The sequence below is a fragment of the Sceloporus occidentalis genome, unplaced genomic scaffold (genome assembly GCF_023333645.1).
Source record: "Sceloporus occidentalis isolate IW3139 unplaced genomic scaffold, rSceOcc1.0.p SCAF_7, whole genome shotgun sequence".
In the NCBI taxonomy this organism is placed as follows: domain Eukaryota; kingdom Metazoa; phylum Chordata; class Lepidosauria; order Squamata; family Phrynosomatidae; genus Sceloporus; species Sceloporus occidentalis.
The window spans coordinates 11,047,754-11,065,248 of NW_028316987.1; the positions used below are offsets into that span (position 1 = coordinate 11,047,754).

Below are 17,495 nucleotides of genomic sequence, written 5' to 3' on the forward strand. Positions count from 1 at the left end.
TCATAATAAACCTCTTGGAAAGAGCAGGACACAAAGTCATCTTTTACTAGAGTACCTTGAAATGGTGTCTCAGTGTGACCCAAGATGCATCTTATAGAATGTGGTAAAAATGTTTTCCAGTTTATCATAGATGAAAGGAATTGCTTTCTAGCAATTATTGTGAGTTAATTTGCATACCACTGTTATTGGAATGCATTGTCTTTGTTCTGTTTTATAAGGAATTCAGGTTCAGACAGCTAGTGCAAAGTGTTAAAAGACTTGTGTAATTGTAGGATTTCACAGAAGATGTAAATTGTGCCTTTGAGTTCCTACTGAAGCTGACTCCACTGCTGGACAAGGCTGATCAACGCTGCAAGTAGGTTCCCTTTCCCTGCAACCAGAACTAAGGACCAACCTTTATATATTTGATTTGAGAACTATTGCTTTTAGTCTCACATGCATGTTCTTCAGGCTCTGTTCATGGCTCTACCCCAAGCCCTACTCACTCAGCTTTCAGACACCATCCCTTAGTCCCACAAGTCTACGCCTGGAGTCTTAAAGACAGAAACTCAGGGAATCTGAAATTTTTAGTTTCGCTGGCAGGGTGAAAGTTGAGTTTGAGGGATCTGTTCTTTTGCTGTTGGATTTCAGAGCAAGCAAATATTAGCTGATTAAGAACAGGTGCAGCAGAGTGAGAATATGAGTAAGGTTAAGACAGGAATTCCTAAGTGACATTGCAGGGTTGAGTGGGGTTAGATTACTGGAGAATCTGCCAAGAAATTCAAGAAAAAGAGCAAGCTGAAGGAACCTGCTTGGGGAGATGGTAGGGATATTTCAGCCAGGATGCTGGTGTGAAAACAGTTCCGGCTAATCAGACACATGAATTCAGGTGAATTCCTGGTGGGAAACTTAAGATCACTTCCTTTACTGTCCAGATCTGTTTCCTGTTCTCTTAGTACTACAACTTAATGCTGTGCCCATTACTCCTCTTGTTTAGCTTCTTCACACTGTGTTATCTTTGGATGACTTAATGATATTATGCATTGAACGAAAAGTGTACTATGAAGGAGTGTGGAGCTTTGAGACAGTGGCATTGGCCACAAAAGGAAGCACCGTAAGAACGGTGTGAAGCGTGGCATAGCATCACAAACGGGGCATATAAACCACCTATCATTATTAGAGCATTTGTGTGTATCCACATACAAACATGGAATAAAAAGCTATATTTCAAATTACAGCAGTGTATATTGTGAAATAAATTGTGAAAACAAATGGTAAAATGTTTCATTAGGAGTGAGCTATTGTTGGGTTCAAAACAGCTATCAAAAGCAGATTTACCTTTATATATTTATAAACTGCTTTTCTTTTCCTAGAAGACAGCTAATTGCAAGTTAAAATAATAGAAACTGAACTTGAGTTGAATTTTCTGCCCTTTCCAGAATATGAAACTAAAATTTTTTGCAAAAGAAATAAGCTAAGGCAAAACTTCCACAACTGTTGAATGCTCCCAGAGAAGGTCCTGAAAAATCAACAAGCATCAACCAACATCATGTATGCCCCTCCCCTTAGAAGGGCACCCATGCAGATCCTTTCTTAATGATTTTGAGCAGTAAGGTTTAAATGGAGTTTCAGCTTTTTCATTTTTGGTGGAGAGATAACAACTTGTCTGCAGTGGCCTGTTGATATTTGTGGTTTAGCAGAAACTTGAATTTGCAGCCCCGGGCCCAAATCTCATAATTTCACCTGAGACTGGCCAGCATGTACAACTGAAAACAGGAGTGAGTTCTATTTTTTTTTCTGAACTGAGAATTTTTTTAATCACTGGTAATTCCCCCCATCTCTGGCATGAAACATCAGAGATTGTTGAAACTGGGGAAGGGCCAGCAACAACGGACAGCCTTGTAAACAGAGTCCATCATGCTCAGGTTTGCTGCTGACGTCACAACTAGAACTGTTTGTTCTGCATGATAGATGAGGAGCAAAACTCCCCAATGTGTGAAGCAGTCAGTGCTGCTCTTGCATAAAATAATGTAAAATAGCATTTCAAAACAATTGGGTCCAATTTTCTTATGCCCAGTTCTGAACGCTTTGTTCTGCTAACATAAGGACAAGCTTAGCTGGTTCTTTCTCATATTTAATGCTTTAGTCAGGGCCAGGTATACTCACTACTAAATACAGAACAAGTTTTATGTTAAGGATTTCACATCCTAGGAATCTTGACTTTCACTTTTACAAAATTACGAAAAGTGACAGACTCTTATGCAAAAATAACCTTGAAAATGTACGGTGCAGAAGCCCCCAAAATATCTGAGTAGGATTTCCTTTGGTTCATCTGCAACGGATAGAATCTATGTAAAGCAAGCAAACACATGCAAATGTGTGGTGTTTACATAACTGAGTTAGACTGCAGAATTGAGTGGCTTCTGTATATAGCTGCTGTTGTAGTAGATAAGGTTTTGCTCTTGGAAATTAGTGGAGGCAAGTGTTTTCTCCTTGTTCCTGAGCCAGCCGACAGGCTGGCCTTAAGTAAATGACTGCATCTCAGCCTCATGTACACACTGCATTTTTATTAGGCTAAGATGTGAGCCTCACAGAGGCTGCATATGAGGCTGCTGAAGTGCTATAACCCCTATATAATTCTCCCTCACAGAATAGATGGGATACAAAAGTAATACCAACTATTTTGATTATATACAATCTCCAGCTCCCAATTATTGGGAGCTGTTTTTTTTTTTTAATCATCAATGGATCTACTGCTGGTCAGTAAAAAAAAAATTAGAAGACATGTAATTTCAATCATCACTGTTCTCTCTGTGTTTATGAGATTTGCACACCATCTCTTCTAACAGGATATGCTTGGTTATTCTTGGGGGAATCACTGTGGAACGTAGGATAGGAGGTGTTCCCTGGAGACCAGAGTTTGGCTGGCCTTGATAGATTTTGACCACAAACAGGTTTTCAAGCATGTTTTCAGAAAAAAGGTTGAAACCAGAACAAGAAAGCATAGAGCCAGTTCTACATTTCATCCATCCATACTATTTATTCCCAAGGTAGTAACAATAAGAATAAATTAAAGCAGTACAAATTTAGAACATCTGATAAAACAGTGGGTGTATATTTACTGCATAAAGCCTAGAAAATTAACAAAGTCATCTTCTGTAACAGAAAATAAATAAGGGTGAAGATCTCTCCCTGGAAATGCCACAGCCAGGAACTATCACAGAGAAAATTCTCTCTGCTATTGCCACCTGTCTGAGATAAGTGAGACCACCCAATGGAAGGCCTCTAAGTATAGCCTTTGTGTATGGGCCAGCCCATGTGGTACAAAATGATCTTTCAGGCCCTAATATAATGTTTTAAAGAGAAAAGTTAGTACTGTGAATTGTAATTGGAAATGAATCAGGAGCTACTGAAGTACCTGAGTGTTGATGATATAAATTTCCATTGGCCAGTTCCTGTTTATTGGCTAGTGGCTGGACTTGAAGTAGTGTCAGGTGTAATGCATTTTATAGTAACGTAATTTAAAATTTGGCAGCACCTGAATCATATTGTCTTTGAGACAATTTTCATCTGGTGCATCAGCCTCAGCTGATGGTTGTTCTGTGCCATAGGGAGCACTTAGTGAAAAAGTTGGACCTATGGCCATTCCCAAAATATAAATCTGATAATTTAGAGATGGGTGATCCTTTTTGTTTTAAGGAGTAATTTCCAGTTTGAAAATGGTGGCTGGGATATTGTTCCAGCAGTGGGCAGTACTGAGAGGGCAGGATTCGATCAAAGAAAGTGGATGGGGATAAATTAAAATTTTACCAATTTGTCCAGGTATATTATCTTTTAGGTATGCAGTGCCTTCCCAGTCTGAGCCAGAGCTGTTGTTTCATCCAAGGACTTGCTGTGCTGCAAACCAAATTCCTCTTCCATTTTAAATAACCTGTTATCTTTGATCAGAGATCATGGCTGAATAAGCTTCAAGCTAGATGGTAAACTTCCCATAGAATTAGACACAGTGGCCAAATGTTTCTGTTCCCTGGTTTTTACTTGGGGGGGGGGGTTGTACAACACTAACACAACAGGTTGAATAATTCCTTTATGGATGTCCATAAGAAAAGTTGGAACATATAGGTGCTAGTTGTCCAAACTGCAAAGATCCTTCCTGAACTTTTCACAATTAAGACTTTAATTTTGCATTATCCCTATAGCTGCTAAGATAAGAATGCATGCTGACATATTCAAAATGTTTGTATCCCTCTTTCCCTAGGTTCAACAGTGACATCTTGCAAAAATAACAACAGACAGTTTAATATTAGAATATGATACACAAACTCAAACTAAAGTTGACCCCAAGGGCCATCCAGTCCAACCCCCTGCCACTCCCGACAGATGGTCTTCCAGCATCTGTTTAAAAACCTCCAAAGTAGTAGGCTCTACCATTCTCTGAGGCAGCATATTCCATTGTTGAACAGCTCTTACTGCCAGGATCATCTTCCTAATGTTTAGTTGGAATTTCTTTCCTTGTAGTTTGGAGTCATTGTTCTGTGTCCTAGTTTCTGAAGCAGCAGAAAACAAGCTTTCTCCATCGTCAGTGTGACACCCCTTAAATACAGTATCTAAATGTGGCTATCATATCACCCCTTAACCTTCTCTTCCCAAGGCTAAACCTACCCAGTTACCTAAGCTACTCATCATAGGGCATGGTTTCCAGACTTTTCACCATTTTGATCACTCACCTCCTCTCTCCACTCAGACAAAGCCATCTTAAAAGTGGATTCTTTCTGTCTCTTCAGATTTATTTTCTCTTCTTTGTGGGCATTCACCATTCGTTGCCCAGTGTCCTTCCCTAAATGACCAGTATGGTAATGGCCCTCCCTCATTGCATTTTGCGTTCCATTCTAGTATTTCTACACATTTCCCTTTCTTTTCCAGCTGTGACTGCATAAATCTCCTCCTTCATGAATGTACCAAACAGGGTCTGCTCTCTGAACCCAATATGGATAACCTTATAGCCAAAAGGTAAGCTTTATCTAGCTTTGTTTTAAAGAGGTTAGCAACAGGATTCAGGGGAAAGGATTGACTGAGGTTGCTTTCAAAACGTTCTTGAACCATTTGTTGGTTTTTTGACTATTTTAAAGCAGAAGGGAGAGGAAGTGCTTGGCTTTCAGTTTCTATACAATCATGGGTGAATATACACAACCAATCTAGCAAGTGGTCAGTGTGAAAAAAATTGTCAATTTCTTAGAAGTTCATGTCCCTCCACCTTAGGTTAAGCTTTTTCACTACTACAGTGAGCACTCCACATTTGCTGGGATTAGGGGCACAGGACCCCCATGAATGTGAAAAAAAAGCAAATACCTACCCCCTGCTATTTCTATAACCTCAGAGAACACCTCTCTAGGGATCTCTACGTTGTTCAGTGCAACTCTATGGCCAATATCTTCCAGGAGTTGACCACAGAATCATGCTGGAGGACCTACAATTGGCTAGAGAAGTGTTTTCTCTTGTAATCTAGGTCCTCCAATACAACTCTGTGGTCAACTTCCAGTAGAGTTATGCTGGAGGACCTAGAGATTCCTAGAGATAACATTTTATTCAAATCCGCAAATAATCAAATCTGTAAAAGTCAAAGCCGCAAATGCCGAGGGCCAACTATACTTGGTTCTTTATTTAGGGACGTCACAGTCTTAAAAGTGTACCTGTACTGGTGAGGATGGTTTTTCAAAGAAGTCAACAAAACTTTCCTCCTCTAAAAGAATCCTCTTTCTCTTGTGAAAAAAAAGGCAGGCTTTTAAGAAAGAACATTGCATTGCTTTAAGCCTGTGACGTCATCCATCACATTGCTTTTAAGGCTGTGAAGCCATCAATTGTGTGTAATTTCATACCTTAAAAATCAAGATTAAGCATATATCCCTGTCTACCCAGCCCTTTTATTACACAACATATGCTGAGATTAAACTTCAGAAATAGGATTCTGTGTCTCACTTAGCAAACAAACTCTCACACTGTAGTAAATTGACTAGTTTGGAATTAAATTTATTACTGTGGCCTTGATAAAGCTCCATTCTTAGACATTTTTGAACCTTTGTGTATTACTGCCATTAAGAATCAGCAAATTAACAGGAGCTTTATATATTAAATGGGTTCCTATACAAAATAGATCTTACAGACATTTAAGTATTTTAAAAATGTGAACAGCACTTTGATGGCTATGTAAACATGGTGTTTGTGGGGAATGGAATGAATGAGTGGCAGGTCATCATTACAACAAAGTGTTCTACTTTCATTAAGAGTTCCTCTAGGCTGTCATTGAAATTTTGGATGGTTTTCTTTCCACTTTACCCAGGACTGCTGATCGAGAAGATGCCCCATGCTTAAAATCTGCTGAGAATGCTAACATCCAGCCCAACCCAAGCCTCATCCTGCGAGCAGAGCCCACTGTCACCAATATCCTAAAAGTAGGTCCTACTCTGATGGTGTCATTCTGGGCACAGAAAAATATTTACCTTATTAAAGAATTTTAATCTTGTAGTTTACTAAGACTGTAATTGTATATAAACACACCTGGGAGTAAGCTTCTTTAAACTTAGTGCGACATACCTTTGAGTGTATTATGTATTTAGATGGAAATTGTGATTGTGTTGTAACATGTATTTGGTTTTAGCCTTCTCCTGGGAAGCTCAGAATGTCTATATGTTTCAGAGCATTTTTGTGAGACTAAGGTCCAAAACATACTGCAGAAATAATCCAGTTTGAGACTGCTTTAACTGCCCTGGCACAGTGCTAGGGAATCCTGTGAACTGTACTTTATTGTGGCACCAGAGCTCTCTGACAGAGAAGGCTAAATGTCTCACAAAACTACAGTTCCCAGAATTCACTAACATTGGGCCAGGACAGTTAAAGCGATCTCAAACTGGTTTATTATTATCTGCTGTGTGTTTTGGACCTCTGATGGAAAGAGAGTGACTTGCCTGTTCCTAACAAGTGAATTTCATTCCCCTCCCCTCCCATCCATCATCTGAATATTCAGTTTAGCAGTTTGTTCTTGTTTCCATGGTGCAGCAGTCTTATTTAGGTAAAGCAGTTATTGTAATTAGAATTTTCCGTTTAGATACTATGCCAAAGCGTAGCTGACGCATTATGATTTGCAAGCCCACTTGAAACCATTGGTTCTAATTCTGGCTTGTTGATCAGTCACTAATAATGCTTTATTAATTCAGACATTTATTTATTCATTTCCATTTATTTATAAATTCCTTACATCTAAACTTCTCAAAGCAGTGTACAGCAATACTCTAACATGCAGTGTAAGACCGAGATGGGCACACATAGGTTACATATAGTCCCCTCTCAGTTTTTGGTTTCTGAATCCCCACTGAATTGTAAACAAGAACATGGAGTCTCCAGGAAGTGCCATGCATCTTGTGAACAAGGCCTCTGGAGTCCTTCCCAGTTGTTTTAATCCCCCCCCAAAGGAGAGGCATCAGAAGTGGAAACTGACAACTGGTTACCTCAGCTTTATTGATTATCTCAAATTATCTTAGTTTTATCAGGGGGAGGGGGGATCATGCCACCTTAGTAGGTTCAGGGATAGGATGTGGACCAAAGTTGCCCCTAAGCTGATATAAAATAGTACGTGGCATCAATATAAAACAACAGCATTATTCATAAGAATAAATTCCTTGATAGCTAGACTACATTGAAAGTTTTGTAGATAACCAGTATACTTCCTGCACTGAAGGTGTTGTGTTCTGCCAGTAGGCTTTCTTAATCAGAAGCCTAGCTGGATCATTCTGCACCAACGTCTACATCATCCTTAAATGCTTGAAGTTGTCAATCTCTGGATCACTATGATCAAGTGATACCACTCCAGAAACAGTTTTAGGTAATGTAGCAGCTAAAGCTGGTAAAAGGTGCTTGGAGCCACTGAGGCTATTTGGCAACAAAGATGGACACAGGTATACCTCAGTCTGTGCCTTTGATCCTTCAGAGAGAGTGCAGCCCCAGCCAGAGCAAGTACCCTATCTAATTCCTGGACATGGGAACCATATGGACACTGGACCTCTGTCTTCTTAGCATCATGTCTCAGTTTTTTGGCCCTCATTTAGCCACACAGTGCATCCAGGACCTGCATGGCTGTAGCTGACTCATGTGTAACCAAGAAACAGGGCTGGGTGAAATCAGCATGCTAATTAAATTTTACTCCAGATTTTCTGATGTCTACTTCCAGTGGCTTCTTATAAATGTTAAATGGCATTGGGGATAAGGTACTGCCAAGAGCCTGCACAGTGTAGTGACTTGAGTGTTGGACTAGGACTCTGGGAGACCAGAGTTCAGTTCTCCACTCAGCTATGAAAAGCCACTGGGTGACCTTGAACAAGTCACACTTTCTCAGCTTTAGAGGACGGCAATAGCAAATTCCTCTGAACAGATCTGGCCAAGAAAATCTGTAGGTTGGAGTAGAATTGAAGGCACATGTGAACAACAGTAAGGTGGTACCCCATGGGATGCCTTTCTTGAGAGGTAATATTTCCAGCTTGTCTGCAGGAGGCTGTTATAAAACCATTACTAAAATGCCATCCCTGAATACCTCCATCCTGGAAAATTATTGGCCAATCACTAACATTCCATTTTTAGGCAAGAGTGGGTGTTGGCCTCTCAGCTCCAGTGGTTTCTGGATAAATGGGTTATCTAGATCCATTTCAATCTGGTTTCAGGCCTGGTTATAGGACAGAGATGGTTTTGGTAACCTTGGTGGATGACCTACACTGTGAGCTAGACAGGTAGAGTATGTCACTGTTGCTTCTTCTGGACCTCTTGGTGGCTTTCAGTACCATCAACCATGATATTCTTCCTGGCCACCTGGCTGGAATGGGCTTATCTCCTTCCTTCCTGGAGGAGCAAGCCCAGAAGATGATGCTTGGGGAATCCTGTTTGACCCCTTGGCTGTTGGCCTGTGGGGTCTCCCACGGTTCTGTTCTGCCTCCCATGCTATTTAACAGATACATTAAACTGCTGGGAGAGATTGGCTGGAGTTTTTGGGGTTCAATGGAATCAGTATGCAGATGACACCCAACTTAATTACTCCTTTCCACCACAAGCCAAGGGATCTATATTGATCCTAAACCAATGCCTGTCATCAGTGATGGATTGGATAAGGGCAAACAAATTAAACTTAATCCAGACAAGACAGAGGTGATCCTGGTCAGTTGAAACGTACAAGGAACAAGAATTCATCCTGTGCTGAATGGGGTTACACACTCCTTGAAGATGCAGGTTCGCAACTTGAGTGCACTGCTGGATTCAGCTCTGAACTTGGAAGCCAGGATTTCAGCAATGGCTAGGAGTGCATCTGAGCCAGCTACGCCTGTTTCTTAAAATGTCAGATCACTCCATCCATCTCATAGTTTGAGGCAGAACTAAATTGAAGATATGGGCTAGTGAAAACTTAAGACAGACCCATGGTTGTTATAGAAGCCATGAAATTCCAAGCCAGTATACTTAAAGCAACTTTGATGTGAATGCTGAAATCTCAATGATGGCTGTCCTGAGTTAGGCCAGTGATCACTTTGGACAATTCATTTAGTGGGGCTTCTGAGCAGCAGTGGAGCTGGTACCCCAGCATCAATCCTGATCTGCCTCTTTGACCTAATACCCTTCAAACTAGCCCTGAGATCGAGAGGCTGAAGAAGGTGGAATTTCTGTGGACCATAAAACCCATATCATGCCCTTCCTGTCTGTGCTGGGACAACATTGAGTGGTCAAAGCTGGTTCTGCTCCATTCAGCTTGTCTACCCAGTAGTACATGCAGGTAAATTCCTCTATCCATGACTAACACTTTGAACAATCTAGATCTAACTGCAAACTGATCAAACATTAAGTAATAGCACTATCTGCAATGATAGCAGTTCAGTGCCTGGAGAATGGAGATGGGATCAGAGAGAGGAACTGTGTATAAATCTCTATATCCCCATCTCCCCCACTGGCTCTTTCCTTGTTCCTAGCCATACACCTCATACCAAGGAGTAAAGCCACTGCCTTGCAATCTCCCAGTCATACCATTACTGAAACATGTCCTGATACTACACCCACTGTGACATGCACCCAATAACCCTCACATGCTCAACCAGTAATCAGCTCATTGGAATCCACCCAACACCCTTCAAATACACTATCCACAATTCTACCACACTCAAAGGACTATTCATTTTACTAACAGTTATAACTCTACAGTTAACTGCTGTAACCATACCGATAACAATTGATCCCCTATAAATACCATCACAGCTTCCAGGCTAGAACCCACACATGATTTAACAACACACTAAACCTTCATCCATTCCACTGCTTGTGTATACATCCTGAGGATTTCCCTTTAATGCATGGAGAATGCAGGGATGGAATGTTTCTTGGAGTTGCTGATTTGGATGGAAATGAAAGAGGATAGCATAGCCATAGTATATTCACATCTTTTCTTATTTTAAAAATATTTTTTATTGAAATAGTTTTTGTTACTATAAAACATAAAAAATTACTATAACATCTACACTGTGCAATACATAAACTAGCACTAACATTAGCATATTGCATGTAATAGCAATCTAACAACAACCAACAATACTTGATATTTTATACTTGATGTTTTTAATTTGTTGCCTGTTTATTTTATTGACTCCTATCATCTATTATATATTATTTTATATGTGTATATTCTCATTTTGTAGAATGTACACCATAGGCAGGTTTCTTTTTGTCTATTTTATTGATTGTACAGCACTGTGTAAATCTACAGTGCTATATAAATAAAGTATAATAATAACAACAACAACAAACAAAACAAAAGTGGGATACGTATGACTTCCAGCTAACTAAATGATGGTTGTGATGGTTAAATTCATTGACTTCCTTTAAACAAATATATAAATAAGCCTCTATTTTTTAGATGTCTACTAATCTTCAAATCTTAAAATTGCTATTTTCCCCCAGTGTTTTCTTATAAAGTCAATTATCAATTCACATTATTTTAAAAAGTTACTAACAGAGCTTTCTTTAAGCAATTTTGTCAATTTGTCCACTTCTGCAAAGTTGTGTAGTTTTATCAACCCTTCTTCTAATGATGGAGTGTCTACATCCTTTCATTTCTGCACATACTATATTCTCGCAACAGTAAGCATATAATGGACAATAATTCCATATTTCTTCTCTATCTAATCTTCCAGGATTCCCAATAAAAAACATGCTGACTTCAGTTGAAATATAAACTTCAAGACGTTTTCCATTCTGGAATGCATCTGAATCCAATATTTTTGTGCTTTATCAGAAGTCCACCATATATGATAGTATTGGAGCATGTAGTGGCATCCCAGCTCCAGGCATTCCTGGATGAAATGGATTTTCTAGATCTATTACTGTCTGGCTTCAGGCCTGGCTGTTGGACAGAGACAGTTTTGATTGTCTTGGTAGATGACATATGCAGGGAGCTGGACCTTAAATACTGATTCATATATACTTGTGGATCATTTGGTACATCTTTGCTCTGTAGCTGAATGTATAAAATACCTGCAAGGGATATGGAATAGTTATTACTTGCATAGGAAAGGGGTGGAAGGACTCAGAAGGTTATCAGATGTGCCCTCCTACCCTTAGGCAGGTTTTCTTCATGCATCAGCTCTGTATTGATTAACCCACATAAAGTCTAGATCCAAATGCACTTCCAGCCAAATGCCCTAAAATGTGACTGTCAAATCCTAAGAATGAAGAAGTGAAAGGCAGAAACAGACGCCAAGTGTTAAATAATTGTTGGATGTAAGGAACAGTGAAGGAAATTTGGTCTTCAAAGTTCCTGATAGCAGAGTGGAATTGTATGGGGTTGGTGGAGAAGAGGGCTTTGTATTGGATACCAGATTCTGTGTTTGTTATTTGTTATACAGTCCGCCCTCCCCATATGCAGGTGATCCATTCTGGACGCCCCTCCCCAGCGTATGGAGAAAAGAATGTATGCTCAAGCTCCATATAAATTATGGGGCACGTGCTCGCAGTGGTGCACGGGGCACAAGTACAGTATGTGCCCCATTATTTCTGTTGGGGCTTGCCTTCCGCATAAGCTCAAAGCCGCTGAAGGCAAGCCCGCCTATAAGAAGGGCCAACTGTAGCCAGCTTGTTAAGGAACAGGAACTGACTTCTCTCTTACAAAACTTCATGGCATCTGTTTTGTTGTCTACTGATCAGAAACTTTGCTCAGCTACATTTCTCTTATTTTATTTCTCTGCCACCTCAGACAATGGATTCAGACCACTCAAAATCCCCAGAAGGGTTGCTGGGTGTTTTAGGACATATGCTTTCTGGAAAGAGTTTGGATCTCTTATTGGCAGCTGCAGCGGCTACAGGAAAACTGAAATCCTTTGCTCGAAAATTTATCAAGTGAGTATATGCATATGGACATATGTTTGTGTGTGTGTGTGGTAGTTCTTTGTGCTGGGTGTAAAATTTTAATGTAAAAACCAGAATTGTTTATTACCATTATTAAAAGTGTGTCTGTTTCCACCTCAGTGCTTGAGCACAGAATTATCAAGATGGTTTTTCCCCTCTTCATTAAAAGAGGATTGAACTGCACATTGCAAAGCTATCTTCACTCTCCCAAAATTTGGGGGAATGGAATCTTGTGCTGTTGTTATTCAAAAGGGGCTTGCAGTGTTACTTGGCAAGGCTGAATTATAGCTAGTCAAGCATTGGTTGTATATGCAAAAAGGCTCCGTGCCCTCTCCCTATCTACATAGGAACCAGGATTTTTTTTAGAGCTTGCAACCAGCACTTTGTCTTCCATGAACAGTTCAGTGAGGGATCAGTGGAGAATACTAAAGGTGTTCAAGGAATGCAGGGTCAGTTACTAATAATTTAAATATAGACCCTTGGTGGTGCAATGCTTAAATGCCGGTACTATGGCCAAAAAGTTGAGAGTTTGATCCTGCAGGGCTCCAGGTTGACTCAGCCTTTCATCCTTTTGTAGGTCGGTAAAATGAGTATCCAACTTGTTGGGGGCAATTGACTAACACATTGTAAACCATTTAGAGAGTGCTTAGCATTATAAAGTGGTATAGAAATGTAAGTGCTATTGCTGTTGCTAAATAGAATATACAAAAAGCTAAACTCTTGTTGTTGGATTGATCTCTCTCTTCTTCCCACTCCCCCAAACATAGTGAGGCAGGTATAAGAATTCCCATTTCAACAATGGGGAATTTAGGTTCTGAGAATGACCTGGTCTGACTAATCAACTGGTGACTTAAGAAACTATGATATGCATGAGCTTTTTGAATCTGCACACATCTACTTTGCTCTCTCTTTTCATTCCTCCTCTCATATATAAGCAAACAAGCAAGTCAAGTGCTACAGTTAAACTTAGGCGTGTTACAGACCGCCCCTTTGGTGTGGCCTGTAGGTGCTCCTTTCCCCGGTGTATCGGGGCCTCAGCTGCCAGAATGGCAGCCTCCAAGGCCCTGATCCACCGCTTTTCAGGCCGCGGGGAAGCGGCAAAAGGCCGCTTCCCCGTGGCCTGGAAAGGGGTGTCCTTGGGGCTTCAAGCCCCAAGGACACCTGGCGATGGCGGGGAGGAGGAGAAAGGGGCCGCTTGGCCCCTTTCTCCTCTGCGTCGCTGGCGCAGCCATCTAAAGGCTGCGCCCAGCGATGCAAAGCTGGAAGGAGCTCTGAAACGGAGCTCCTTCTGGGGCCGCGGAAAGGGTGCACTAGGCGCCCTCGCACAGCCCCACTACGTCACAACCGCGCCGCCTCGTTTGGAGGCGGCGCAGTTGTGACATAGTCATGGTGGCGGCTGTGTGGAACGGCCGCCACCATTTTGTACATGCTGAGCATGTACTAGAGTTGGGGGTGTGCGGACGCGCCACCGCTTCCTAACCCTAGTACGTGCTCAGCACGTACTTAGAGGCCCGTCTGTAACGGGCCATAGTTTCCTGTTCTATTGAAATTGTGAAGCTGGTTAATGACTTCCACACAAGTCAGGATATGTAGCTGTAGTTAGCTTCCAGTTAGTGGTTTCTTTGGAAACCATGAACAATGTCCATTAATTCATTTAATTTGTATCCTGCCTTTCTTCCATTGCAGGACCTAAGACAGCCTAGATAATAAACGTAATTCCTTATACTTGAGGTTAACTGTGGCTGGCTGGCTTACTCATGTGCAGACAAGAGTCAAGTATTATAGGCCAAATTATTAATTTGCCAACTTTGTGACCTGGAAATATACCTTTAAAATATAAAATGTGACTTAATATATACAATCTGCCCTCCCCATACACGGTGGATCTATTCCGGACCTCCCACATATGGGGAAAAGAGCGTATGCAGTGGCGCGTGGGATGCAAGTACGCACCCCATTATTTCTGCCAGGGCTTGCCTTCTGTGTAAGCTCAAAGCCATGGAAGACAAGCCTGCCTATAAGGAGGGTCGGCTGTACTACAGAGAAGCGCATTTATAGTAAAAGATATCATACAAGAAACTAGATCTGGGAGAGCCTGTATGTACCAACAGAAAACTGGCTTCAATGTAAGGCTGAGAAAATCCATACTGGCATGTAAACAAGATAAGAGGTGAGAATATCAGTGCTTCTAGCTTCACCTTGAAAGATGTGAGCAGAGGTGACCTGTAAAAACCTTAACAGATCTCCAGTAAATAGCCAGTGCACAGATTGATGTCATCAAGATGATAGGAAGCCAAAAGATTCTAAGTGTACAGGGGCTGGAATCATATATAGATCTTTGTTTTGATTGGATGAATGTAAGCTACATGCAGGGAACACCTTTGTTTTGATTGGATAACTGATAAGCTCAGTGAGGCTCAAGAGAGAAAAAAAAAGCTAAGACCCCCATATTAGATTGCCTTTGTGGCATGTCTCCAACAACAAAAATTGCTGTCTGAGAAAGCCAAACTCTTCCTAACAAACTAATAGGTTGATAAACTACTCCAGTATGCTGGTATATGCTAGTACTGGGAAGGCTGTGCTAAGACATATGGATCTGTCCCATTATACTTGTAATGGCTGCTCATTAATAGGCTTATAACGTAATCAATGCTGTTAAGATTTAGCAGTACTCAGGGAATTGAATCCTTGAATGCTTCTTTAGAGATGTCTAGTTCCTCAACAGATGAAAATAATAAATGGTCATGGGTATGATCTGAGGGGCAGAATTTTGTACATGTAAAAAGTCTAAGAATTGTACCCTGTGGAAAATATGAAGTACTGTATATATTCATGTATAAATCTACAAATTTTAGTCAAAAAATTGCCCCAAAAAACCTAGGTCGACTTATCCATGGGTCAATGTAAATGCTATACTTTAACTCTTATTAAAAAGGGAACCATCCCTTGGTGAAAGGCTAGGGTGCAATCTGTCCTAGAGGCACTGACCTACCTCTGTTCTCTCTTCCATCCAGCATTTAGTGTGAGCCAAAACCGTTATACCTGCCAGAATTTTGTGGGTTCTTTGGCATTGTTTTCCTTTGCTTCATCATTTAGCTCCTTTGTTGCATGTCCTTAAATTTCACCCTCGACTTATACAGGGGTCATATCAAAATCCATAATTTTGGCCCCAAAACCTGCCCTCGGCTTATACATGAGGTCGACTTATAGTCGAGTATATACGGTAATCTAAGGACCCTAATAGATACATGGCTAATTTATAGTGTTTAAACTGATAATGTTCTGCTATGTGATCATTATAAAAAGCCTGTGAAAGAGATGCAGAGAGATAAAGCTCTGTCAAATGAAACTTCCTATGAAAGTGTACCATCCTCATGGCCATATGATATGATGTAATGAATATATGATGCCTTACATGTGATGTAACGTAATGTAGTGGAAGCTCAGTGCACAGACATTGAAATGTCTGTGTTGTTTTCAGAAAGGAAGTTATATGCTTTGTATATCTATAAGTGCATACAATCATTAGCCCAAAATGCACCAAAGAGCCCACTCATTTTCTTTGTAAACATCCTGAGAGTCCAATATTTAAGAATGTTTAAGTGGAGTGTTGATGTTAACTATTGACTGTCTGATCTAATCATGAGGTGAAGTGGGTGACCAGAAGTTCATAATAGGACCCCAAACAGAATTCAGATTAGCTGACAAATGGCAAGGACCCTTGATCCTTCAGTCAAAGATATGGGGCTGAGAACCACACTTGTTTAAAAAGGACGTATATGCGTATTCTGGTTTACCCAACATGCGTTTGATTGCTTGACTCAGTTCAGCCTAAGCACAAGAGGTACTTTAGGCTGGCCTGAGCCATAGTAAGAGCTGTGTGGCTGCTGTTGAAAATAGAAGCTGTTTGTTATCTCACCCTCTGTTCCTGGGTAAAGCAAAAACAAAACAAAACCCCTCAAATGATTAGTTTGCCTTCTCCTGCAAGTGATAGGGGAGTAGAGTGGGGGAAGGAAACCTTACAATTTGCTGACATTGTTTGTTTGATTTATGTTTTATCAGAGGGACAGGATGGCTGAGATACTGGGCTGTTGCTTTCAGTGCAATCCAGGCATCTCCCCTCATATTTCACTCTCTAGCCTTAGCTCCAAGCCATGAAAAGTGTAAGGCCCCTCTGTCCACTGCTAATGGAATACAGGTGGTCTCTTAGCCATACACTGACTTGCTTCTCTCATTCTTGCTGAAGAGGGAAGAGCAACTCTCCAGCCTCCATTCTCTTCTCTCCCTCCCACCTCCCACTACCAGTTCCAGCTGAGGCCCATTTGTGTCTTTGCTTCACTGAAGGGGCTTTTAGATGGCCACTCACAGAGCTATTAAGCCTCCCACAAGTGGCTATTTGCATGCATACTCAGGCCTTGTTGTGCCAAGGGCTTCTGTGAGAAACAACCATTTTCCCTTTAGGATGTATGGTTTTGATATCACTCACTAGGAGAAGGAAATGAGGGTGGGGAGAAGAGCCCATGTGATGATATATTTCTGTCACAAGATCCTGGTCTAAATAAATCCATTCCTTTCCGCTAAAGAGGCTACAGACATGTCAGATGTGCTGTGATACTGATACTATGTAGTGTGTCTTCCAAACAAAGTGCCACACAATTGTAGAATAAGCTACTGAGTATACAGTTTTCTATTTGAACTTGGAAACTTGCAGCTAGTGCCTGGGGATCCCGGATGGTAATTTAGCTTGGAGTGAGGTTGGCTAATGACATCGTAGGGTTGAAGCTGTGGTTGGCAATGGAGACTTCCCAGCTTACACTGTTACTCTCTATACTATCCAAGTAGGTTAATGAATGTGCTTAGGTTGCAAGAAAGGAATTAGATTTCCTTGTTAAAGATCTGAGAATATTGTATTACTGCATGTTGGATGCCTCGTGTGTAATCCTAACATGTCTCCTTTTATGGGAGCTGCCTGAACAAGAGGGTGATTCACCTGAGTGTTAAGGGTTATACATAAAAAGTCTGAATTGAGAAAAAAATTGGGATGGGGAGCCAGACTAAGAGAGGCAGGAGTTAGCTAGGAAGTTAGTGTCTGGATC

The 17,495-nt window shown here is 40.9% G+C and overlaps 1 protein-coding gene across 3 annotated transcripts in view; it reads left to right on the top strand.

Annotated features, from left to right (window-relative positions):
- The window catches only part of LOC149309169 (mediator of RNA polymerase II transcription subunit 24), a 63,312-nt gene that overhangs the window by 24,571 nt on the left and 21,246 nt on the right, over positions 1 to 17,495 (top strand). For all 3 annotated transcript variants that reach the window (XM_089531887.1, XM_089531888.1, XM_089531889.1), the window contains exons 11-14: positions 273 to 355; positions 4,903 to 4,989; positions 6,317 to 6,428; positions 12,248 to 12,390. In XM_089531887.1, the coding sequence (XP_089388013.1) occupies positions 273 to 355; positions 4,903 to 4,989; positions 6,317 to 6,428; positions 12,248 to 12,390 (425 nt within the window). The remainder of the gene's footprint in view (positions 1 to 272; positions 356 to 4,902; positions 4,990 to 6,316; positions 6,429 to 12,247; positions 12,391 to 17,495) is intronic.